The sequence below is a fragment of the Pectinophora gossypiella genome, chromosome 2, assembly GCF_024362695.1.
Source record: "Pectinophora gossypiella chromosome 2, ilPecGoss1.1, whole genome shotgun sequence".
Classification (NCBI taxonomy): Eukaryota; Metazoa; Arthropoda; class Insecta; order Lepidoptera; family Gelechiidae; genus Pectinophora; species Pectinophora gossypiella.
This window is the reverse complement of record NC_065405.1, coordinates 2,583,196-2,609,205: the sequence shown is the minus strand read 5'-3', so window position 1 is coordinate 2,609,205 and position 26,010 is coordinate 2,583,196. Positions and strand designations below refer to the sequence as shown.

General features: G+C 38.5%; 1 protein-coding gene and 1 non-coding gene across 3 annotated transcripts; both read left to right on the top strand.

Annotated features, from left to right (window-relative positions):
- The first annotated feature begins 6,323 nt into the window (after nt 1–6,323).
- On the top strand, nt 6,324–6,395 carry Trnah-gug (transfer RNA histidin (anticodon GUG)). The gene has a single exon. It is a non-coding gene; the product is annotated as a tRNA-His (tRNA).
- Nucleotides 6,396–6,801: 406 nt separating this feature from the next.
- LOC126372570 (calcium and integrin-binding family member 3) lies at nt 6,802–25,619 on the top strand. Of its 2 annotated transcripts, XM_050018401.1 has the most exons (5): nt 10,281–10,430; nt 13,685–13,719; nt 19,934–20,051; nt 21,539–21,666; nt 25,333–25,619. In XM_050018401.1, the coding sequence occupies exons 1-5, from the start codon at nt 10,380–10,382 to the stop codon at nt 25,568–25,570; spliced, it is 570 nt and encodes a 189-aa protein (XP_049874358.1). In that variant the 5' UTR covers nt 10,281–10,379; the 3' UTR covers nt 25,571–25,619. The 2 variants fall into 2 exon arrangements, with proteins under 2 accessions (XP_049874364.1, XP_049874358.1); XM_050018407.1 differs by lacking the exons at nt 10,281–10,430; nt 13,685–13,719 and adding an exon at nt 6,802–6,960.
- The last annotated feature ends 391 nt before the right edge of the window (nt 25,620–26,010 follow it).

The window sequence follows — 26,010 nt, the reverse complement described above, 5'->3', positions numbered from 1 at the left end:
AATTTTCCATAGAGAACACGTGCAATATAGAAATGGATGCATTCAAAATTAAAAACTGCTGACACATGTTCATTATAATCAATCAAAAACGAAATCAAATAATAAATTATAATATTGCCAATATCGTTTAAAAATAAAGTCCTTTTTTGTAAACAATAAGAAACAATTTTATTCTAAATTGAATTACAAAATCTTAACTTTCTTCTCAATATAGTAGTTTCGCTACTCCACAACAGATGGCGCTGCTTGACAATAACTATCAAGTTTCATTTACGTCACGTTAGACGAAATCGAGTACCATAAAAATAATCATAAAAGTAAAGTTTTGCAGGTAGGTGATGATGATAGTAACTGTAGGTTGATTATTCGGAAACCACTCCTGCGTATAATTATTAAGTGATATTGAGTACTGCTACTGCCAAGTAGGTAAATCCATTTATATAGAGTCGATTGTACTTACATTAGGTAGAGTCGATTCAAATCATTAAGTATGTAAAATTATTAGCTATGTTAACTGTTGAAGAAAATTCGGAAACAGAAGAAGACTTCGGATTTATTGAATGTATAATGTATTATTATTCCTTTTATCTGCAGTAAATAGAGCTCACCTTCTAGTCCCCGCATGTTGGGTGCGTATGTTACGCGTACACGCGTATGTAAATAGCTGGATTTACATTTAAAATCCTTCATGCTCATGAATACGGTAACGAAGTGTTCCCAATGTAACTTGGGACAAAGATATATGTACTTACTTACTCTTACTTACCTACAGTTCCAAAACTTTGGAGAATACAGTATCCAATATCAAAAAATCTGTAGTAGGTACCTACTTACCTAACTATTAAGTATTGATTAAGTATCTGCATTTAAAAAAGCTCCGAGGGACTTTCCAAATGAGGCGCCCAAAAAAAATACTTATAGATGGCGTTGTTCTGATTTTACTTGATAATTACCTATTTTCTCATTACTCGGGTACATAACTATTCAAAAATATGATGTAATGGCATAAATATAATGGCATAATTATTATATAAATATAATTGTTGATATTTGAATCAGATACAGAATTATGTTGCTACCTGGGTATATTGCTTCACTTTATTTTGATCAGAATAATAATGGACGGAATATAAATATTGTGCCTGAGTGTAATAACAAGGGTCAACATTTATGCCTAACGAACAAAGTAAAAAATGCTTATGTCTGTTATCCATGAAATTAGAAGGTTAAACGAAGGAAAATCTGTACATAACATAAACAGCCTATATACCTCCCACTACTGGGCACAGGCCTCCCCTCAATCAACCGTAGGGGGTATGGAGCATACTCCACCACGCTGCTCCAATGCGGGTTGGTGGAGGTGTTTTTACGGCTAATAGCCGGGACCAACGGCTTAACGTGCCCTCCGAAGCACGGAATCATCTTACTTTTTCGGACAATCAGGTGATTCAAGCCTGAAAAGTCCTTACCAAACAAAGGACAGTCTCACAAAGTGATTTTGACAATGTCCCCATCGGGAATCGAACCCGGACCTCCAGATCGTGAGCCTAACGCTCTAACCACTAGACCACGGAGGCTGCTGAGAAAATCTGTACACCGCCATCTATATTTTTTGGGGGACGAAGCTTGGAAAGTTTCTCATAGTTTCTCTCTTGGAAAGTCTCTCTTATAGAATAGGCAAGTTTTATAAATAATCTAGGAACTTATTCAAGTGTCAATAATATATTTGTAATAGTATATTAATATTATAATCATACATCTTCTACCTATGGGTGTGATACGGACTGATCGTGTCAGAAACACCGTGTTGCGTTCTAAGACTCAAATTGCAGACGTGGTTCACGCAGGCGCCAAGTTGAAGTGGGATTCGGCAGGTCACGTCTGTCGGATGCCTGACGACCTGTGGGCTAAGATCACCACAGAATGGTCTACGAATAGAGACAGAAGAAGGCGTGGCATACCGAGGCGGAGATGGCGCGACGACTTGGGTGCTTTCCTGGAGGGCTGGCCGGAGGAAGCACTGGAGAGAGAGTCCTGGAAGAAATGGAGGGAGGCCTTTGCCCAGCAGTGGGACACTTTAGGCTAGATAGGATAAGATCTTCTACCCATAATGGTAATAGCTATGTGTTTAAGTATATTTCAAATATTATTTTTGACACAACATTACTTAAATACTTATTTAATTCTCCCCCAGAGAGAGATACATCAGTTTAAATTAAAGTCGTCACTACAATTCCCTATTGTAGATACTACATAAGTTCATAACAGTCGCGACTGTGCTTTTCCTCATAAAACTCCTCAGAGACGCATTCCAATCTAACTAAACCGACTAGTCGTTGTTTCAGCGACTATTCGCTGCGTCTGCGACTATGATAGTCCGAACGGCCTCTGTGGTCTAGTGGTTTGAGCCTTGGGCGCACGATCCGGAGATCCCGGGTTCAAAACCCGGTGGGGACACTTCACGAAAATCACTTTGTGATCCCTAGTTTGGTTATAGGACAATACAGGCTGATCACATGATTGTCCGAAACAAAAATAATCCGTGCTTCGGAAGGCACGTTAAGCCGTTGGTCTCGGTTACTACTTACTGATGTAAGTTAGTAATCGTTACATGAGGCATGTCAGCCTTTGGCGGCTCAATAGTAACCCTGACCAGGGTTGATGGGGTTGGTAATCCACCTCACAACCCACACGATAGAAGAAGATAGTCATAGTTAGTCATAGTCACTCTACGACAATCTGCACTCGTGAATTCAAAGGTTGGAATTAAGTAGTCAAAAGCTCGCCCGAGAGAATTCTAGTTTTTACGAAGTTCTGAACCATTCTCTGAGGACGTGTCTCAACTGTGTTGATTGGCTTTTAAAGCTAATAATAAATGCATTATTTTACAGCAGATTGCGCTTGGTGGATATAACAACTTCTAGTAAGCGCCTTTCAAAAAGTCACATTCTAGTAACCTCTCAATTGACACGTAGTGGAGTCAATAAAGCCGGAGCTCCCTGACTAACTACTAATTTACCAGGGACAAGTCCGATTTTGATGTTTTTTTTTGTAGGGGTCGTTTTTTATATCATTTAAAATCAGAAACATGATTGGCTGTTTTTTTTCAGCTAGTGGTCCAATTCCTTAGAGATACGTACCTATGTAGTAAAAATTAAGCAAAATTAAAAATTTTGGAAAAACCCACGACGGTAAAAATATCATCGAAAAAGAATAAAATAACTCAAAACCCCCGACTTAACCCAATTATTATGTAACGAAATATTATATTAGACTTAAAAATACTTTCTAAAAAAGAGTTGATATCTCGAGACATCGGTAATAGATATACTTAAGTACCTAAACAATGAATATGGATGTTTACAGTTTTTTCCTAACGTGTCTGTTTCTCGAAGATATACTTAAATGTAGCGATAATAATTTTACCATAATACATAACCGAGGAATATCCGTCGGGGGCTGCCTTTTCTATATGAAATTTCAACAGAAATTTAATCATACTCATAAGTGTATTTTATGTCGTCGTTAAACATCTACAATTCTTCAATAATTGTATTCACGTCACTAGAAAAACTTTAGCTGGGTTAATGGCAGCCCCCGACGGATATTCCTCGGTTATGTATTATGGTAAAATTATTATCGCTACATTTAAGTATATCTTCGAGAAACAGACACGTTAGGAAAAAACTGTAAACATCCATATTCATTGTTTAGGTACTTAAGTATATCTATTACCGATGTCTCGAGATATCAACTCTTTTTTAGAAAGTATTTTTAAGTCTAATATAATATTTCGTTACATAATAATTGGGTTAAGTCGGGGGTTTTGAGTTATTTTATTCTTTTTCGATGATATTTTTACCGTCGTGGGTTTTTCCAAAATTTTTAATTTTGCTTAATTTTATTTCAGACTTTTTAGAGAGCATATAATATACGAATTATAATCTATATAATGTGTAGGTAAGATCTCGCAAAACAATAAGTGTGATTCATCCTACCACATAATATTAAGTCCCTTATTATATATTATACAGTTGCTTTCTGTTTAAAGTTACCTCTATAACACTCATCTGAGAACATGCACCAATCACCCACGAACTCATTCCTGAAATCCGCATTGAAATCAGACAATACGTTTTAATTTTAATAATATTGCAATATAAACGTTTCACACTCATTCACTTAACCACACAATCCACGTGCCACTTGTAGTCGATCTTGATTTTTCTTTAATCTTCGCCAATCACTTCGTATTATCTACAATTTATTGATTGTGATCTTCTCTGAAATCTGGTTCGAAGGACCATGAATATGCCTGATATGCCTTTTTACTGATTTTTAAGGGATTTAGGTAGCAATGAAACAGCACCGTGTTCGACGTAATTACGTGTAATCAATGGAACCGAAAAAAAAAAACGCCTGTCAGAAACAATTAACTAATAAAAACTATTGCAAATAAATTGCTATTATAAATTGAAGAGGCGTTTCGAATAATATTGACTCTAAACTCTAATATTGTGGCGCCCCCTAGTGAGTTACAGACATGACACCTGTCTAATAACATGAACTCATCAAACACAAACCCGTTATTGAAAACCGCATCAAAATCGGATTATTAGTTTAGAAGATAATTAATAACATTTCTTTGCACAAACGCACACACAAACATCTCTCACCCTAAACGCATATACCTGCTCCGTTCCGTCGTGGGTAAAAATGATAAAATAAAATAATAAATAAAAAATAACAAAAATAGCAGACGTAGCGAGAAAGGCTGCCTGCTTGAAATGGGACTGGACATGTTGCCCGAATGCCCGATGACCTCTGGGCCAAAAAAGCCACAGAGTGAGTTCCTGCAAGTGCTGTCAGACGTCGGGGAAGGCCACGGAAAAGATGGCGCGACGAGCTACACCGCTTCTCGAAACGGTGGCGCGAGCAAGCTGGGGACAGGGAAGAGGGGAAGAAAGGAAGAGAGGCCTTTGCCCTGCAGTGGGACGTTGAGGGCTATTAATAATAATAAATAAAAAATAAAAAAAGTTTATTGCAGTATCTTTTGGTAAGTACATAGTTTATACTGGGTTTGGAGTCACCTTTTAGGCATAGATATGCTTGTATTAGGTGACTCCGTTCTTCCATAACAACTTTCGTGATTGTACCTTACACTAATTGAATGAACTATAAAGTAAGAAATAGACACAAAATAATTATTTCTAAATTAAAACAGAAAATCTTGAAAAAGGTACATAATGGGCCATATCTCCTAAACCGTAAATAATTGCTGAACATACATTGGGGTGTTTCTGGTAGCTAATGACCTCGTCTATCTAGTTTTTAGTTTTGAACGTGAACTTCTGGGCCACCCTGTATAATATTACTTATATAGTTACTTAATCAACTCCATTGACGCTAATAGCCAATAGGGTTAGGCATCATGTAGTTGACAGGTCCGGAATGAGCTCGCTCGAACACGCTCTGAGTAACACGCTGCGCTGTAAGGAAAGGGACGGATGATTGACATACTTACATACATAAACAGCCTATATACGTCCCACTGCTGAGCACAGGCGTCCCCTCAATCAACCGGAGGGGTTATGGAGCATACTCCACCACGCTGCTCCATTGCGGGTTGGTGGAGGTGTTTTTACGGCTAATAGCCGGGACCAACGGCTAAACGTGCCCTCCGAAGCACGGAATCATCTTACTTTTTCGGACAATCTGGTGATTCAAGCCTGATAAATCCTTAACAAACAAAGGACAGTATCACAAAGTGATTTAGACTTTATTATCTCAATATTTCAATAATGTAGAGAAATGACTGACGGTTGCAAGTTAATATTTTTATGAAAACTTTACGTAAAAAGTATGTATTATGTAAAAATGTATCCTTCCGAGAAACTGTGAAAGGCATACTTACAATACCTATAGGGAATAAAAATATAATTGCTATTAAAAATTCTAGATTAAGTAAATTATAGTCAACGTTTTACAATAAAATACCAGATACTATTTTTAATTAGACAGAATATTCTTTATATAAAAAACTCTATTATAAATTTTATTATGCTATGCATGGACTTAGAAGTTAGAATGAAAGAACATTTTTTTTTGTGTACAGCGCCACCTATATTTTCCCTCAGAAAGTTCCTCATTGACAAAAAAGTATCTAAACCGAATAGCGATATGTGACCTTGAACTCTTTCGATAAGTAAACAACTTTGTACGCGGTCATCGAGATAAGAGACTAGAGGAAAGCGAGGGGGGGAGGTAAAAATGTTTTAAAGAAGCCGATTCGTTATTTCACCGCTCGCGTCAGAGCTCCGACAGCCGTGATCGTCTAGTGGTTAGGACCCTACGTTGTGGCCGTAGTAACCCAGGTTCGAATCCTGGTCACGGCAGTGATAACACTGTCGCGGCGGAGCGTTATCTTTTTGGTTTTTTATTTTCTTTTTTTTGTAACATGTTTTCGTTTAATTTGGATGTAATCAACTCTTTGTTATTTTTAGAGAATCATGCTTAGGATAAAAAAAGTTGTAAGTTTTTAATTCTTGCGAAATGGTTGGAATAACGTAGAGAAAACAAAACATTGAATATTTTGTGTACTTATTATACTTCTCGACAAAAAAATTAAAAACGAATTTTTGCTCAACAAAACACGAGTTTTATTCAATTTTAAAATTGAATTTGGAACAATACTAGATAAGTATTATACCTACCGATTACCCGTCCTTTTCTTTTTCAACGGATAAGAAAATTACAGGTATAACTTAAAAATTAGATGGCGTTTGTAGGAATTAGCACCAATGTATTTTTATTTTTATTTCATTTGACGAAGTAGGATTTAATCAGAGTGGAAAAGTTCACAACTAGCGGCCGGGGTCGGGGCGCGGCGCCTATTAGTCCACTAGCTTAACTATCTGTGTAGAGCAGTATGAGACAGAGAAAACATAATTATATTTTCAAGTAAGTAACGTAATAAGCTCACAACTATATTCAATATTTATTTATTTATTCATTTTACAATATATGACACACACAGCTATAAAAGACACATACAGCTAACGCCAAAACACTTATATGTTAGTCATAAAAAAGGATACATTTTACATTTATTAAGTAGAATATTAATATGGCCGATTGCACTTCTATTGTTATTTTTTTTTTTTCTTCTGGCTTCCGCGGCTACCGATGTGCCAATGACAAATCTTGAGTGATCTTATATTGTTATTTTGTTTATACAATTATGTACAATAAAGTGTTGCCATAAAAAGATTTTAATTTGCCCATTTATTCAAGCAAATAAATAAATAACAATGTATTTATTTATTTTTTCTACTCCTCTACTTTAATCTGGCATTTAAATAACCAAAAAGTCTAATATAAGTACATACATAATTAAACTCTTTGAAAAAGTGTACGCTCTATGGCCTATAAAAGCATTGTTTACAAAGTATAACTATACTATAATGTCGCCAAAAAAGCATTGTTGTTGTTTTTTTTTTTTGACCTGGAAACTGGCACCTTTACTTTGTTTGGTGCCATAGATATACTATAAAAAAAAAGTATACATTTGCCGCCATTTTCCCGCGCGTTGGAAAATAAATTGGAAAATTTTTGTGTTTCGTTTAAAATTACGTCGTCGTAGAAAAAGTATTGTATGCAACGTTGTATAACTAGGTCAAAAAATGCTCGTGGCGTCTCTTATTGCGATGTTCGCCAAGGCTCACATCGCAACTCACGCCACTCGCATTTTTTGACCCTTCTTATACAACTGTTGCATAAAATACTATTATTTATTTATAAACAAAATTGCATACATATTATTATACACTTTAATGCCTACTACCTTTTATACCTCCTTTTTTTAGTCCGTTTATTTGCATCATTCGCTATAACTTACGTTATTTGTGTGCGTATAATTATGGAAGTATCTGAAAAACTGTTCATTAGCTTAGTCGGAGGTATATCCATAGCAAAGTAGGTAAGACCAACCTATGTCAAGTAAGTAGGTATTTATTTATGATGCGTGTGCGACACTTGTGTGCATAAAAACATAAACTCACGCCACTCATCCTTAATGGGGTGAGCAAAGCGTAAGTAAACAGATGACAACTTGTTACGTTACTTTTGATACGACTTTTTTTCGATCAGTCTTACCTTCATTTCTTTCTTTTTGTTTTGATAAGCCAGTCACTAATAACTTTTGTATTTCTTTGTTTTGGTAACATAAGTATGTATAACTACCTAGCTTAAGTAACATAAATATCCAGGAGGCATCATAGGCTGTAATACAAGTATTCATATACTTAGTCAGCTATGGTACCTACCTATTTATATCTGTGTCTAAGGCTATGTTAAATAAAAAATAAATTTATAACTAGTTACCTGATCAATTTTATGGATGATTAATAAATGCTGATTGTTGCATCGTTCCATTAATAGGTGACAAAAATAAAAAAATGTCACGTCGTAGAAACTGAATCTTAATAAAGAATTTCCTAAACGTGTCTCTACTTGAATAGCATTAGAAAAAATATATTATCTGATGATTATTGATAAGATCACGCTTGTCTCAACTAGTAGGCTAAATATTAAATAAATTCAATGCTTTTATTCAGTATTTAACTGAATCGTACACAACTCGGCGTCTCGTGCGCAGTTCAAGTACTTAATTAAATTGTTTCGATAACCTTTTATCTTAATTTATTCATAATGCTGAGGATTTCGTGCGTCATCTTTGTTCTGGCAACATTAATGTATCTACTGAGTGCATGTAAGATTTTTTTTTATATTTTTTGTTCTGTTTAGTACGATACCGTGTTGTGAAATATTAGCGTGGTCGCGCATAGAAGAGGCGCGGCGTAGGCGCGGCATACGTTCCCACGCATGCAGCACGGCCACGCCAAGCCTTTTTTCTGAATTATCGGTCTTCATCATCTTTATCATATATCGTTAGCATGAACTGGCTCAGTGCCAGAATTTTTTAGCTTTCCTGAAGACCAAGCAGACAACCAACCCAAAGCAGAAACATGTTAATCGATTGGATAACTTCCCTCTAGTTAGAAGTAAATTATGTATACCAAGCAAACAGGAGAAAAAAAAAACGCTTATCGTTACTTACATAATATTTTTTATTGTTTCATGTTTTCTTTCAGCACCTTTGAACGAGTGTAACAGAGAGAGCAAAGAAAAGCATTGTTTTATTGAAAGATTAGTGAAGGATCGATGGCCGCATACTAAAAGGTATTTTAACTCTAGCAACACTGATGTAAAATAAAAATCTGGGGGGTTAAAAAGGCGACATCGAAGCAATTCAATTTATTTATTGTTACTGGCAATAAATTTATTTTATTCTTATTCTTAAGAAAGCAATATTGCTATTTGACATTTGTTTGCATTGCGCACTTACTTTTATATGCGCAAATGTCAAATTGCAATATTGCTTTATTAGATGAATTGCTTCGATCTGGCTGTTTTAACTAATCTAACCCCCTGATCTTGTTATTCCATCTTTAAATTTTAATATGTATTATCTTAGTTTTTATGGCCTTTTGTTTTATTTCAGGTGGAGGTACAGCACGATCGCAAGAGGTTGTGTCGAAATATTTTATTCGAATTCTTGTGGGACTTCAAGAGAATTTAATAACTTTGGTACAAAACATGAATGTGATGACTCGTGTGGTGGACAACTGTAATTTTAAGTTATTTTACCTACTGACAAAGGAGTACCTATCATAAAATACTAAGTATGTTATATTAACTTATTTATTCAAGTATACTAATTTTATTATACTTTTTTTAGCATTATTTTACCATTTTTACTTTATCATTGCATTAAGATGCCAATTCCACAATATTTTTTTGGTTAAGTAAGTCTAAAATAATTAATAAACAAACTTTATTATTCTCCCGATCGTCAGATTTATAATATAATTGAGTAACGTGAATTCATCAGGATTTGAGCATGAATTTTGGAATAATGGCACAAGCATCGCTCTCTATTACGTGGGACTTACTCGTAAACTTAGCTAGCGAGCTGCGGCTGCATATGGGAAACAGGTGTGATGCTATATTATGTCTTTCTACACTGGCCGAAGGGAAATAAAGCTGCTCTTTATTTAATCTTATACTCAATAATATTCATTATTATCCTTCCAAACAATAAATCGTGGCACGTGCTGCACGTTTTACCATACAAACTGCCGACACGTCCTTGGAAAGCGTCTCTCTGTCTGCCTCACTACTCTGTGCGTCGCACCCCAAACTGCGGCGTCAGTGTTTTGTCGTAGCCGCAACAGGCTGGTTCCTCGGCTTTTTTTCTATTTCATATTTTTTTTATAATTTATTTTTAAATTCAAACTGGAGAAAACGGCTTTTGAGGGATGGGGAACAAAGTGGTCACGTTTACCGAGCAGCAGTTGGAAGACTACCAGGTAATGTTTGTTGTTGTTTGTGTGAATGTATGTTGTTTTCGCCTCAACTTTTGGCCTAATTAAGTAGTGTCTAGGTAAGAGATAGTCTAATAGTCTGATAGAGATTTGATGCAGAGGCTTCTATGCTGTTCTGGGAGTTAATAAAAAACATAGAACGCGTTCAGCTGCTTGTCTTCCCGGTCATGTCGTAAAACCGACACAGGGATTGTGTCCTCTAACATGATGGACTAATGTTATGGGCGATAGGCTGATCCCTTATCACCATACGGTTTATCATATCCAGCTTACGACATCGTATCAACAGTGGCTGCAAGTTGCCTTTGATTACTTGTGGCTCTGCCCACCCCATTAGGGACTACGGGCGTGAGTTTAGGTATGTATATATGTGGATAGTCTAACTTTCGTATGGTGTACCACGTTAGGTATATCTTCGAATCTGTGTCATGGGTTTCTAGCTGTGGTTATCCCTACAATGTATCTATAATAGATATCACGTGGTTTCACGGATTTGTGCCCGATTAAGTAATGGCCATAGGCTCGTCCCCTATTAAATGAGACTTAAAAGCAGCTGGCGAGGAGTGAGTGTGCTTTGCACTTTTGCCTGCCTCCCTGGTGCTATGTTGTGTTATGATTTATATAAGCACTAACGGACGCTTGCTGTATCTATAATGTGTTGTGGTTGCGCGTTTCGATTGCTAAATCAGAGAGTTAAGAGTTCAATGCTTGTGTTTATTCAAAAAGGAATGCCAGAATGGGATTACAGAGACGTGAATAGCGTAAACTTGTTCGTTTTGTACAGACAAACTGATATACAGTAGATACAGTATATATATCTAAGGGCCTGCACAGATCTACACGTTACGTTGTCATTATGTAAATAGGGTAGTTTCCAACGTTAAACGTCAAAAATGTACTATTGAATTTGTATTTTTTTTTGTTCGTGACTTATTGTAGATTTGCCGCAGATGGCATTAACTACTTGGACGGACAAATGGGGAGCGCTGAAGGCTCTCACCTGGTTTATATAAAAAAAGCACACCATGACGTCATAAAATACGTGATAAAATGTCGAACTTATTATTAGGTAAGTTTTTCTTGATCAAAATTCATAAATAAGTAAAATAGAAAAAAGAAAATGTGTCTCGTCAGTTGATCTGTCTTTAATTAGTAATCAGAATTCCGTGTTTGTTCCGAGTTTGAGTTTTTCATCGCAAAAGTATAGAATTGAAAATAATTTAAAAAAAAAATCATGAATTTAATTTTTTTTTATTTTTTTATTTAATTTTTGTTATATACAGGGTGTTAGTGACATCGTAACGAAAACTTTGAGGGATGATTCAGACCACGATTCAATATCAAGTGGATTTTTCCGTCGCAAAATTCATGTTTTTTTTTAGTTTTTTAAAATTATTTTCAATTCTATACTTTTGCGATGGAAAATTCCACTTGATATTAACTCAGAATAATCAGCTGAATCATCCCTCTCAGTATTCGTTACGATGTCACTTACACCCCGTAAAAGTAGATACGGTAGCCATACAAGTAGGTATGGGTGTTAGTGACACCGTAACGAATATTGAGGGGGATGATTCAGACCATGATTCTGAGTTGATATCAAGTGGAATTTCCTGTCAAAAAATTCATGTTTTTTTTTGTGTTTTTCTTAATTATTTTTCTATCCATACTTTTGCGACGGAAAATTCCACTTGATATCAACTCAGAATCATGGTCTGAATCATCCCTCAAAGTTTTCGTTACGATGTCACTAACACCCTGTATATATACATATATATCTCTCTGAGGACAAGTATATGCAAGAAAACCCTCTGCACAGGGACCGTTCGTAAAAAATGTACCTAATCTATTGCCGTCAAACTTTGTGAATTTTCCCGTTGACGACGGCGTCATGACATGCATATGTGAACAGGCCCTCAGACACAGTCAATATCTCTTTCTAAGTTATACTGATTCAGCTCTCAGCACTCGGCAGCCAATTCCGAACAGTATTATCAGCTAACTCACTTGACTCGTGCATGCTTCGTCATCCCGCTTGCAGATTTGCTAGCTTTTGATATGTAGATAAGAAGCTAGCTTTCAAAATGGCCACATCGAAGCAATTCATCTTGAATCGTATGGCGTCAAACGTCACACACACAGATGCGCGTGTACGATAATGTCAATGTGTAGTGTCTGTGTAAAACGAGATTGTTTGTATGAAGTGTCCTGGGTGTGCATGTGGTATTACGTAACATGTATAGTACCTACTTAATTTATAACTTTTGAAAATGGAATTCAAAGAGCAAGTAGAAAATAATAATACTTACTTAAAGAACGCTCCCTAGCCTGTACCATTCCTGTAGAATAATTTATGTAGCAATGTCTCTGATTTATATTATTGTTTCGACTAATTAATTGCTTTTGGCCTGTCCTCTACGGCTTCAAGAATGTTCTTTCATTAAATAAATTATGTGTACTTTACCGACCGTTTTCCCTCCTTCGCTGCGTATAATTATGGAATTTAATATCATTGCTATATGCCCGCATCTGTCACCTCGAAAGTTTGTTCTACCTCGGTAAAGGTAACTCTCCGTCCCGCACGAATTCCTGCAAAATTTACCTCACCCCTCTGGGTCTTGCTGTAGTCTAAATAGCTGTAAGGAGTAAGAAGGACCGCGCGCGCTATCTCTCTCTCTCTCTGTGTGTCTCTCTCTCTCTATCTTGCTCTAACTTACAAAAACGTGGTACGACTCAAGATTGTGACTTCAGAGTCAGGAAAGTGAGACTAGTAGGCGGCCAAAACCCCGCGCGCCCGCTTGTTATGTGCCGCTTTCCAGGAGCTGTACGTAGCAAACATTAATTTCCACTTCAATTTATAGACCGTTAAACGTTAGTTACGTATATTCTACTCAACCAGGTACTTAAGTAAGGAGTAACTAATTGGGTCGTGTAATAGGTTCAAGATAAATCATGAAATTCTGAGTGCTAAATAAAAACAGATCTAAAATAAAACTAACGGAAAACATTTTCTTTTTTCTATTTAACTTAATTATGGAAAACGAATAATAAGTCCGACATTTTATCACGTATTTCTATGACGTCATAGTGTGCTTTTTCATACAAATTCCATAGTAATTTCGTATTTTGACGTTTAATAAAAAGTAACTGATTTCATATTATGACTTCGTTAAGTACCATTTAGCTTCGGTTCGACTAAATCAAAACGAAACTAAATATCCACTATGTTTTCTGTGCAGGACTGTACATTTTTTACAAGGAAAGAAATACTTAGGTAAGTATATGATGTATGATATTTTCTTTCAGCTAAAGTTATCAGACTAAATGAGAATCGATAGTGAACTATTTACGGCGCAATAATTTTATTGAAGCCTTATAAATGACAGGTCATCGTTTGTTGGAAAGGGATAGAAAACAATATTGATTAGATTTCTATTTATGTCTATGTAATTATATTGTGTGATAGGTGTACTTATTCATAAACAGCCTACGTATATACGTCCCACTGCTGGGCACAGGCCTCCCCTCAATCAACCGGAGGGAGTATGGAGCATACTCCACCACGCAGCTCCACTGCGGGCTCGTGGAGACGATTTTACGGCGAATAGCCGGGACCGACGGCTTAACGTGCCCTCCGAAACACGGAATCATTTTTCTTTTTCAGACTCTTCTATCGTTACATGAGCCATGTCAGGGGCCTTTGGCGGCTCAATAGTAACTCTGACACCAGGGTTGCTGAGGTTGGTAAACCACCTCACAACCCACACGATAGAAGAAGACTTTTTCACACAATCAGGTGATTCAAGCCTGTAAAGTCCTTACCAAACAAAGGACAGTCTCGCAAAGGGACTTCGACATTGTCCCCATCGGGAATCGAACCCGGACCTCCAGATCGTCAGCCCAACTTTTAAACCACTAGACCACGGAGGCTGTTATACTTTGTGTAGGTGTATACTTAGGTAATTAAAAGTTGTTCTATTGTTGTGTTTAGTTATTTAAACGTTTTATAAATAGAGAATACTGGTCGTATACTGTTAAACTGGAAATCGAAGTTGATATTATAAGGCAATTTGATAAAAAAATATCCCCGCCCCCCCCACAAATGAATCAGGCAAAGTGGGTAGCTAATTTTCCCTAAAAGGAATGTAAAGGCATTAATTTCACTTCGATTATGTCGAAGATAAATTGAGTTTTCCCTTGCCAAGGAAACTGTATTTTAGGTTATTTTAGGTAGGTATACCTACTCCTTGAATAACATCATAAATCATCATCAACTACCTCCGCGCTCCAGTGGTTGAGCATTGGACTCACGATCCGGAGGTCCCGGGTTCGATTCCTGGTGGGTACATATCACAAAAATCACTTTGTCGTCCCTAGTTCGGTTAGGACATTACTGGCTGATCGCCAGATTGTCCGAAAGAAAGATGATCCGTGCTTCGAAAGGCACGTTAAGCCGTTGGTCCCGGTTACTACTTACTGATGTCAGTAAGACTACTTACACATCAGTACGACATCTGTAAGTCGTTACATGAGCCATGACAGGGGCCTATGGCGGCTCAATAGTAACCCTGACACTAGGGTTGATGAGGTTGGTAATCCACCTCAAAACCCACACTATAGAGACTCCTGCATCCTCGAAGGCATAGGCAGAGACAGAGGTACAGTACCTCGTATCCCATACCTCCGCAGCTATGTTTATATGGTAGCTACTTTTTGAATTTATTTTCTAATTCTTTCTTAGAAAATCATGGCGTCTTTGGCGAACGTTACTTAGATCATAGTTTCATTTTTTCGATTCCCGGCAAGGGCTGCAAAGCACTGAATGCGACTGCGTATTGCCTTTTTCTTACATAATAAACCATTAAATTGACTGACTGATAACATGACTGCCACCATACTGTGTAATTGGGTAGTTTCCTAGGTTAAAGATAAATTATAAAATTCTGATTATTAAATAGAGACAAATCTAAAGGTGACACAAAACGTTTAGTTTTTCTATTTAAGTAATTTATTTATTTATTAATCTTAATAAAGAAATATGTAATAATAGGTGCGACATTTTGCCACGTTTTTCTATGACGTCACATGTTGCTTTTTCAAACAAATTCCTTAGTAATATCGTGTTTTCACGTTTAGTAAAAAGTAACTAATTTGACTAGTTGGAAACTACCCTTTTTCGTATCAAAAGTGACTGCAAAACACATCAGCAGGAAAATATCGTGAGGAAACCCACATACTTACCTATCCGAGAATTGCGTTTTGGAGGTATGTGACCTAACCCGTATTGGGCTGGTTTCCCTTCGCAGGTTGGAAGGTCAGACAGGTAGTCAAACCTTCAGGTTAGGTAAGCGTCTAATCTAATCTAGCCTACTAGATCCCACTGCTGGGCAAAGGCCTCCCCTTCCTCTTAAGCAAGCCCCCCCCTCACCCCTCACCCTCCCCTTCTCCTTTCCCCTTTCTCTTAGGTAAGCGTAACAAAAATTATTTAAAAATAGCAAAGGTCTTTACGATAAAAAATCTACGTAAGTATAACAGTAGACCCGTCCGTAGTATATTCCGTCCTTTTTAACCCTAAATCTCCTTGCTATCTTAAAGATCGCTTCGTCTTTCATTCTTCCACTCTTACCCGCAATCTCCGTTCATCCAACAATCTGTCTCTAAATATTCCTTCCCATTCCTCAACTTTCTACTCCAAGTCTTTCACGGTGCAAGCTGTCCGTTTGTGGAATTCTCAAGCATTAGGAGAGCTTCGTCATTGGAGTCCTTTAAAGGGCAAGTCAAGGCGCATTTCCTTACCTCTATTTCCTCTTCATCTTCATAATCTATCTACTCCTTTTCTTCCATAGTATATGTAGTAGTTTAATTAGTGATATTTATTTATTATAACAATTATAATTATGTGTATTATTATTATATAGTTTATGCAGTCGAAAGTGTATTTATTTTTATATATACAAGTATTCCCATGCTGCACTATCCCGCTATATTAAATAATATTCAATATCTCCTATACTTAAAGGTTGCCTGGAAGAGATTGCTAATTAGCAATAAGGCTGCCTATTGTACTAATTCTATTTCTCTTTTGTTTTTTCCTGTTTGTGCAATAAAGTATTTAATTTGTTATGTTATGTTATGTTATGTTAGACTTGTCGGTCTATAGTAATAATAGTACTCAATATTCTAGATAGATTGGCCCCGGCGTCGGCTTAATGACGACGATACATAGATCGAAAGGATTTCGCATGGGCAGTCATGAGCAATATAATGTACCCACTTTAGGACTCTGTCGCACTAACATATTTGACATTTAGTGAGACTTACAGTTCAATTTGTCAAAAAAGTTAATGTGACATGGTACCAAAGTGTATCGAGCAGGAGGACCCGGCGGTGTAATGGTTAACACGCTCGTCCCGACTTGACAAGAGCTGCTGGTAAAAGTCCTTCCAAATCAGATTTTTTTAGATTTAAATTTTCTCTTTGTAGGTAAAAGGACTGTGAAAAACGGGATAACGCTAGAGAGAGAACGTATCTACAACTTGTCTTTTGATTACTTTCGCCTGCCCACCCCATTAGAGATGCCGGCAGTATATTTTATTTACTTACACAGTAACTTTCCCGGTCTATAATGCCAATGAATAATGCTAACAAAAGTTCAGTCCATGAATGGAGGGGCGCCTCCCACAACAAGGAACAGGATTTCCTTTAAAGCCGTGAGGAATCTCGGCTGATAAGGCAAGATTTACTAGGTTCCACTCAACTTTACATCGTACCCTCAGGAGGCTTGTGGCGGTGATTTATTGGCCTGGATATCGCCTATCAAAGAATAAGATAGCATTATAACACAATCAATTTGACACCAGGGTCTAGGGTAAACGATTATGACAGTCGTGTGTGGTAACATGCGTATTCTTAGATGTTCACTTGACCAGTTTGGGACCGTTCCCAGCAAGTAAAAAGCCGCAAAACTTAGCAGTCTGAGCCGAGATTCGCGCACCTGAGCCGAGATTCACGCCCAACTGGTCACCCTCAGGCCTGTTGTCTTAAATTTTGTATCGAGTGAGAGCCCTTGGAGCTCCCCATTTGTCCGGCCAAGTAGTCAATGCCATCTGCGGCAAATCTACAATAAGTCACGGGAAAAAAAGCCTTCTCTTTTATTTCTTTCGGGCCTACTGTTTACTATTGACACGTTTAACACGTTTTAGTATGTCAGCCTTATTAATATTGGATTACGGCCAGCGTACCTACTACCAGTGCTGGTACTATTTCGGCACAATCACCACATTGGTAAGCCTATTTTCAATTCAGTGACGTATACGCGTCACGTGTCACGGCTGGATGGTCTAGTCACAGATTAGGTAATAGTCACAACGTGTCCAGAGCTCAGCCAGTTATAAATTACTAGGAGTTAATATGAATGACCGTCTATCACTCATCATCTGCATCATCCCGTTTTTCACAGAGTCCACTTATCTAATCATAAGATTTGACAGGTCCGGTTGTTTACGGAAACGACTGCCTGTCTGACTTTCCAACGCGCCCAATACAGGCTAGGTCACATACCTAAGTGCATTTCTCTGGAATGTGAGTTTCTTTCTTCTGAAAATCATTTATGATCCAAACATGAATACGAAAACAAATTGACAATCATTGGTTTAGGACTGTGCTGGATTCGAACCAGCGACCTCAAAGTGAGAGACAAGCGTTGTACCAACTGGGCTGTCACAGCTCAATGACCGTCTATCAATACGTGTATTGGACTGGTTTTCCCTTAGTGACTTGAAAGGTTAGACAGGCTGTTGCTTCTGTAAGAAACCGTACCTGTCAAATCTTCAGGTTAGGTAAGCGGACCCCCAGAGAATGGGATAAGTAACGTAATCCCATATATTTTATGACTACGTCACTGTCGTACACGGTTTTTGATGAAAATCTGATTTATTGACGTTAACAACCTCACTACCAAAGCATAAATAATAAAAGAAAGCAATAAGTATACTTACTTCGGAAGTTTCCAACCATAATGACGTCATATCATAATAGCTATAGATTTAAACAATCATATCAAATAGTCGCAAGTAGTAATCATGATTTATTATTTGACTTTTATGAGTCAGTAAAACTTTTTTCCAAGTATTTACAAGTCTTTCAGTTTATACACGGGGCATTATAGTCTTTCATAATATGAGTTATAATCTTTAATCCCTAATCTACAGGTATATGAGCTATACGGCTGCATTAGCAGTCGTTAATAACCACCAATCCGCACTGGGCCCGCGTGATGGTTTAAGGTCCGATCTCTCTATCCATCTATAGGGAAGGCCCGTGCCCCAGCAGTGGGGACGTTAGTGGGCTGATGATGATGATGATTACATAAAGTAAGTTTCACATCAGCTTATTAAGATTGGCTACGGGTTCTCTTAAATTGAGGGCTTGTCTCCCTGCCCACTCCGAAAGGGGGTACAAGCGTTGCTATAATTTATGTATGAAGAAGTAGAATCTATTACAAGTTCCTCGTGTGATAATGTAGGTTTGTGTAATGAATTATTGATGCCGTTTCAACACCCATAGTGGGATTATGGTTACACTGTACATTAAGTTGTTACAATATTTTAGTTCACAACAAAATGAGGTAGCCATGTTGAATTATATAGTAGGGGATGATTAATGTGTGTGCTAGTTGGAAATATTATTAAAGTTACAATTTTCATATGAATAGTTAACGTTTTATAAGGTTTTGTGTCACTTAAAACTAAAACATTTGTTTAGATTTGTTTTTTTTTGTTTGTTTTGATTTGTTGATATTCAATATCTATACTTAAAGGTTGCCTGGAAGAGATTGCTACTTAGCAATAAGGCCGCCTATTTATTTCTCTTTTGTTTTGTATTTTGTTTTTTCCTGTTTGTGCAATAAAGTATTTGTTGTTATGTTAGATCAAACTTTTGTTATAAGTAAAGTAGGCGTATATTTTTACAATGGAACCTTCTAGTAAACAAATATGGCGGTTGTGTGTGATGCTGGTGGAAAATTATTTCATACAATAATCATATTTATTAACACATGTTAGACTGAAGTTTTAAGCTTACTTTGTTTTCAATTTCATACTTTTGCGACGGAAAATTCCACTTGATATTTACTCAGAATCATGGTCTCAATCATCTCTCAAAGTGTTCGTTACGGTACTTACGGTCACTAACGCTCTGTATCTTATTTTATCTAGCCTAAAGTGTCCCACTGCTGGGCAAAGGCCTCCCTCCATTTCTTCCAGGACTCTCTCCCCAGTGCGTCCTCCGGCTAGCCTTCCAGGAAAGCATCCAAGTCGGCGCGCCATCTGCGCCTTGGTCTGCCGCGCCTGCGTCTGTCTCTATTCGGAGAGGAATGTCCAGAACACTCTGTATATAATATAAAAAAAGTGTCTTTCATTCTTTCTTTCTGATAAAATGAATGTTTCCAACATACCGCAGTAGTATATCAATGGTTTCCAACGTTGCAGAGTATTCAAGCGGTTCAGGGAGGTTAATCCGGAGCTGGTCCCGAAGCGAATGACCGAGGACCAGGCGCACACCATCGCCGTGCCCGTCGAGGAGATCGAGAAGCTGCCTGAACTTAAGGTACTTGAGTAATGCCTTTACATAGGCGATACAGCCGAACAAGTACAGTACAAGTACAAGTACCCCACCCCCTCGCCCCTTCACCCCTCCCCGTGCCCCATACAAAGTAGTCTCTTCAGGGTTCAATCGAAACAATCTTAACACGTTGGCGCGCGGTACCGGCTATAACCGTTAATTTGGTCTCAAAATAGCACGGTACGGTCATTTCCGCAAATAGTTATGGTTTTTATAATCATTGGTACGGTCACTGCAACCCAGTTTCGATACAATAATCACTTAGGCCACGCCCACTTCTTTTTTAGACACAGACCCTTTTGTTGCTACTGTCAAAATTGAGTAAAATATTTTAAGTTTCTTTGAGCCATAACTCACACATATGCAGTCTACACATACATCCACACTACGGTTATAACAGTAGGTGATAGGTGTATGCAATTTTGTTCGCCATAATTCGGCTGAAGCTGTACTGAATCTTAGATTGGAGAGATGAGTTTCTCAACAGTGTAAATACGGTCATGACAGCACTGCGGTTGAAGCCGTACTTTGATTCACCTGGATCCTATATTATGCTAGGTAGACACAGTACGGCTATTGCGACTACGGTTTTAGATGTACTGATCCTAAGTAAATATTTTTTCTATATTACCCTCATCAGTACGGTATATGCAGATTACTGTCATAGATATTACTATCGTTATGTAGTGTTTTGATTTCTCATAAATTTAACAGTACGGGGTCGATAATTACTACTGCTAATTTACGAAAAACTACCGCGCGTCAACGTGTTAAAAAGCAATATTGCAATTTGACATTTGTGTGCATTGCTCACTCACTTTAACGGCCTCCGTAGTCCATTGATTGAGCGTTAGGCTCACGATCCGGAGGTCCCAAGTTCGAATCCCGATGGAGAAATATCACAAAAATAACTTTGTGATCCCTTGTTTGGTTAGGACATTACAGGTTGATCACCTGTTTGTTTGTCCGAAAGTAAGATGATCCGTGCTTCGAAAGGCACGTTAAGCCGTTGGTCCCGGTTACTACTTACCGATGTAAGTAGTCGTTACGTGAGTCATATCAGGGGACTTTGGCGGCTCAAAATTCAAATTCAAAAATATTTATTTTTCAAAATTGGCTTACAAAGTTAGCGCTTTTTGAACGTCAAACATAATTAAATTACATATTATGTAACTAGCTGTAAAACTACTACCACATCGGAATCTGTAACGCTGAGGGAAAAGACGTGGCCAGAAAACCTCCCAGCACAGGGCCCTAGTAACCCTAGCAGCTCAATAGTAACCCTGACACCAGGGTTGATGAGGTTGGTAATCCACCTCTCAACCCACACGAGAGAAGACTCACTTTCATATGCGCAAATGTCACATTGAAATATTGCTTGGATGTGGCGTTTTTAACTCCCCCACGTCTGCGGAACAGGGGTGTTTATAGCATGTCTGTTGTTTAAGTCCAATATTATATCTGTTCCTCAGGAGAACCCGTTCAAGCGGCGCATATGTCAAGTGTTTTCTCACGACGGCTCAGGAGACCTGACCTTCGAAGATTTCCTTGACATGATGTCTGTCTTCAGTGAAGCCGCGCCCAGAGATATTAAGGCTTGGTGAGTACATACAAAAATGGAGTGAGGCTGCGTTTCCAATGACGCGGAGCTGTGCAGAGATGAGCGGCGATGTGCGGATTTGACCAATCACAGCGTTCGAGAGAGCGAAAAGCGAAGACGCTCTGTCACTCTTTCCCTCACGGTGATTGCTCGATTCCTGCACATCTCCGCTCCTCTCCGCCCAGCTCCGCGTCAATGGAAACGTAGCGTGAAATCGATCTCTGGGCGCCATCCCACTCGCGTCAAACAGCATTGCGGGGCGGAAGGCAAGAGAGAAACCACTGCCCTATTTTTCCCTAAAAAATAGCATGAAGAATATTACACCGACAAGAGAACGGCTCTTAAATTAATGATGTAGATGGGTACATACTTAAGCTCACGACTTTATCCCAATTGGTGTAGGCAGAAGAACTATCGCAAGAAGAACTAAGCACCCACACTTCACCGAGATTGTTAATACTTTTTGCTTTTCCGAGCATACTTACTTAACGTTATGCGACAGTTACTCTGTAACGGCCTCCGTGGTCCAGTAGTTTGAGCGTTCGGCTCACGATCCGGAGGTCCCGGGTTCGAATCCCGGAAGGGACAGACATTACAGGCTGATCACCTGATTGTCCGAAAGTGAGATGATCCGTGCTTCGGAAGGCACGTTGAGCCGTTGGTCCCGGTTACTACTTACTGATGTAAGTGAGTAATCGCTACATGAGCCATGTCAGGGGCCTTTAGCGGCTCAATAATAACCCTGACACTATGGTTGATCATGTTGGTAATTCACCTCACAACCCACACGATAGAAGAAGTAACTCTGTCTCTGTCACCTTTTCATGTAAACGATTATTTAGACATTTAAATATTAGCAGATTGTTTAAAATCCAGGTACGGACACGAGGTATATTCCAGGGTGCTATTTGCATCAGAATTGGATTTCCATTATATTGGACATAAAAGTCATATGTTTAGTGCCGTAGAGAGTGGTACTTCTATTAGAATACTGCTTTTCTGACGTGTGGTATTTTATTGCTACTGAAGTTTAATGCATTTGTGAAAGTGCTAATGCACTTAATTTCAATAATTTCTATGCTAAGAATATTCATATACTTCCGTAAAACATGCATACCTAAACAGTCTATACACGCCCCACTGCTGGGCACAGGCATCCCCTTAATCAACCGGAGGGGGTATAGAGCATACTCCACCACACTGCTCCACTGCGGGTTGGTGGAGGTGTTTGGGCTAGTAGCCCGGGACCAACGGCTTAGCGTGCCGAAGCACGGAATCATCTTACTTTTTCGGACAATCGGGAGATTCAAGCCTGCGAGGGGGAATATGAGTTTATGACCATAAGTTCACGACTATATTGGATTCTGGATTTTTTATAGTACGGAACTTTGGTGAGCGTTGAACATCAACTGATATTAAGAATCACGCGAAACTAGCATTAATACACAGTCAGGTAGGAGTTTATCCTAGTTCCCAATTTAATAGATTTAGAACAAATAAATATTTGATTTATACAAAAGATGGTACATGCAAATGACAGACGTGATTTCAATCCACTTGCCGTAAACAGACTCACCGTAGCGGGAAGCGCCGTTCGGGGAGTCGCTGTCAACGCTACAATTCAACAATTTATTATACTCGCGTATGCTAATTCCAGTGGGCTTAGCACTGTAAGCGCGCGACTCCTCGCCTCGACATACGTCACCCGTCTCTCTCTCACAGTACTGCACAAAAAGAGACAGATGATCCAGAGATCATCTGTCTCTTTCTGTCGCCGCGACAGATCGCGGCGAGAAAGAGTCGCGTGCTTACGGTGCTAAGCCCGCAGTACACACCATCTAATTTTATTTTAAGTTATACCTGTCATTTTTTTATCCGCCGAAAAGGAAAGGAACGCGTAATCGCCAGGCATAACATTTACGGATCACACGTCAATTTTATGCGGAAATTGAAGAAGCCCTCCCAAAATTTTACATTAGCCGATAACCCGACAGAATTAAGATGTCACGTCAAACGGCTTGCTATTTTATTCGCCCGGGTTATTCATGCATTCACTTATTCGTTTTAAAATCAACAGTTGTTAATCATCCGTCGCTTTCCTTTTCGGCGGATAAGAAAATGACGGGTATAACTTAAAATAAATTTAGGAGGTATTGGCAGGAATGGGGCCAATTGAATGCGTATTGTAATGTATTATTAACCGAGAAAAAAGAAGGGTTATGTTTCTGCCTTTGCGTTGTGCAGAAGATTATGTTTTACATTAGCCAAAAAATACCAACAAAATTTTAGAACTGAAAAGAAAATTCATTGCGTGAAGGAAGTTTAGGAAAGTTAAAGTAAATCAATTTATGTTTCAAAGAAAAAAGTTAGTTGTCGCTGTTTTCAAAGTAATTTTATTACATAACCCGCCTTCGTAATGTCAGTTGAAAAGCTTCAGGTTACTTGGTGGCTTTTCTTTTGAAAATTTTTCTATAGTTTCGTCATGGAATCATTTTTAAATGGCTAATTATTATGGTTGAGTCCTGCAAAAGTTGTTGTAGATTTCTTTTTTCTTGCTTAAATGTTTGTTTGTTGCTGAAATATTTCACTTAGAGACAACATGAAACAATATTATTTACATTCAAATTAATTGGAAGTTCAATAGAACGTCAAACTATGTTAAGTAAATTTGGAAATCACCGTGATGCTGTGAATCACCAAGTCGCTTCTCTAACCGCTAGCGCGAATTCGAAGCCCGGTACTGGACTTGTTCCAATGAGTTATTCATTTATCTTAAGTTCACTTTCCACTAGCACAGTTGGCTCGACCATCATAGACTGCGATGCGACACCAGCTACCACGTTGGTCTAACCAGTAGCGGCTCTAGGGCAGTGCGAGGTGTGCCACCGCACCGACCGCAGATGATCGGGCCGTCAGTGCGTTGCATTTAGAATACTTAGTTTTATTGTTATTGTTTTTATGATTTTGGTTTGTTTTGGATATATATATATATATTGTCTGTGCACTTATTGATTTCCGTGTGGTTTCTGTCCTGTGTTAAATGTAATGTACTGTGTGTCTGTGTCTGTGGTGTCTCGAAGTAATAAATGTTTTTTTTTCTTTCTTTTAAATGGGGGGGGGGGGGGGGAGGATCAACTAAGACTGCTCCACCCTGGCCGCAAACGAAAACTTCATCGAGATAGATTGCGGCCACATAAAACTCATACCGGGTGGCCGTAAATGAATCGAAAAATTTTGTATTTTAAAGGGCTGAGGGGTGCCACTTTGAGGTCTTGCACCACCTAAATATTTTGGGCTGCCACTGGGTCTAACAGAAATCTTGGTGACGCGTGGGTACAGTTCATCTTGCGATGGATGTACCTTTGACTTTCCCAATTGGGTTATAGTCGTGAGCTTATTTCTTTTAATGGGAAAATGCTGCCAGCGTTTTGGGCGCTCTGCCTCAGTGTGGCGCGCTGGAGGAGGTTTTCTATTTATAATTAGCTCGTGTTGTTGTTTTTGTAATTTTAAGATTATTTGATTTGATAATTATGTTGTACTAAATAAATTACTTATAGTGTTTTAATGGTTCATTCAACATTCTTTATTTGCATACTTTATTTTTGTTACTATGGTGGCTCTTATTTTCACGATGTTAACTTACCATCTTTTGCTTTCCTATTCCAGGTATGCCTTCAGAATCTACGACCTTGATGACGACATGTACATAGGTCGCGAGGACCTGTTGGAAGCTACTCGCTTGCTCACACGAGGCGAGCTACACCCCCACGAGCGTGATGAGATCGTCTGCAGCGTGCTGGATGAAGCTGATGTGGACGGAGACGGGAGACTCTCCTTCATGGACTTCGAGCATGTCGTCGTGAGGGCGCCTGACTTCCTCTCCACGTTCCATATCCGTGTCTAATCTTACTTCTTTAACAAATGTTACCGTGTTTAATAAATATTTTCTCATATGCTGATGGTTTTTTTTTCAAATATGTTTGTCTGTCTCTTTGAAATAAGGTAACTTAACTATCTTTTGAGTAAGTACTTAAACAAATAGTCATCATCATCATCAGCCCATTAACGTCCCCACTGCTGGGGCACGGGCGTTCCCTATGGATGGATAGGGAGATCGGGCCTTAAACCATCACGCGGGCCCAGTGCAGATTGATGGTTATTAACGACTGCTAATGCAGCCGGGACTAACGGCTTAACGTGCCTTCCGAAGCACGGAGGAGCTCAAGATGAAAACTTTTTTTTTGTAGTCACCCATCCTATGACTGGCCTTTGCGAAAGTTGCTTAACTTCAACAATCGCAGACCGAGCGCTTTTACCGCTGCGCCACCGAGCTCGTCACACAAA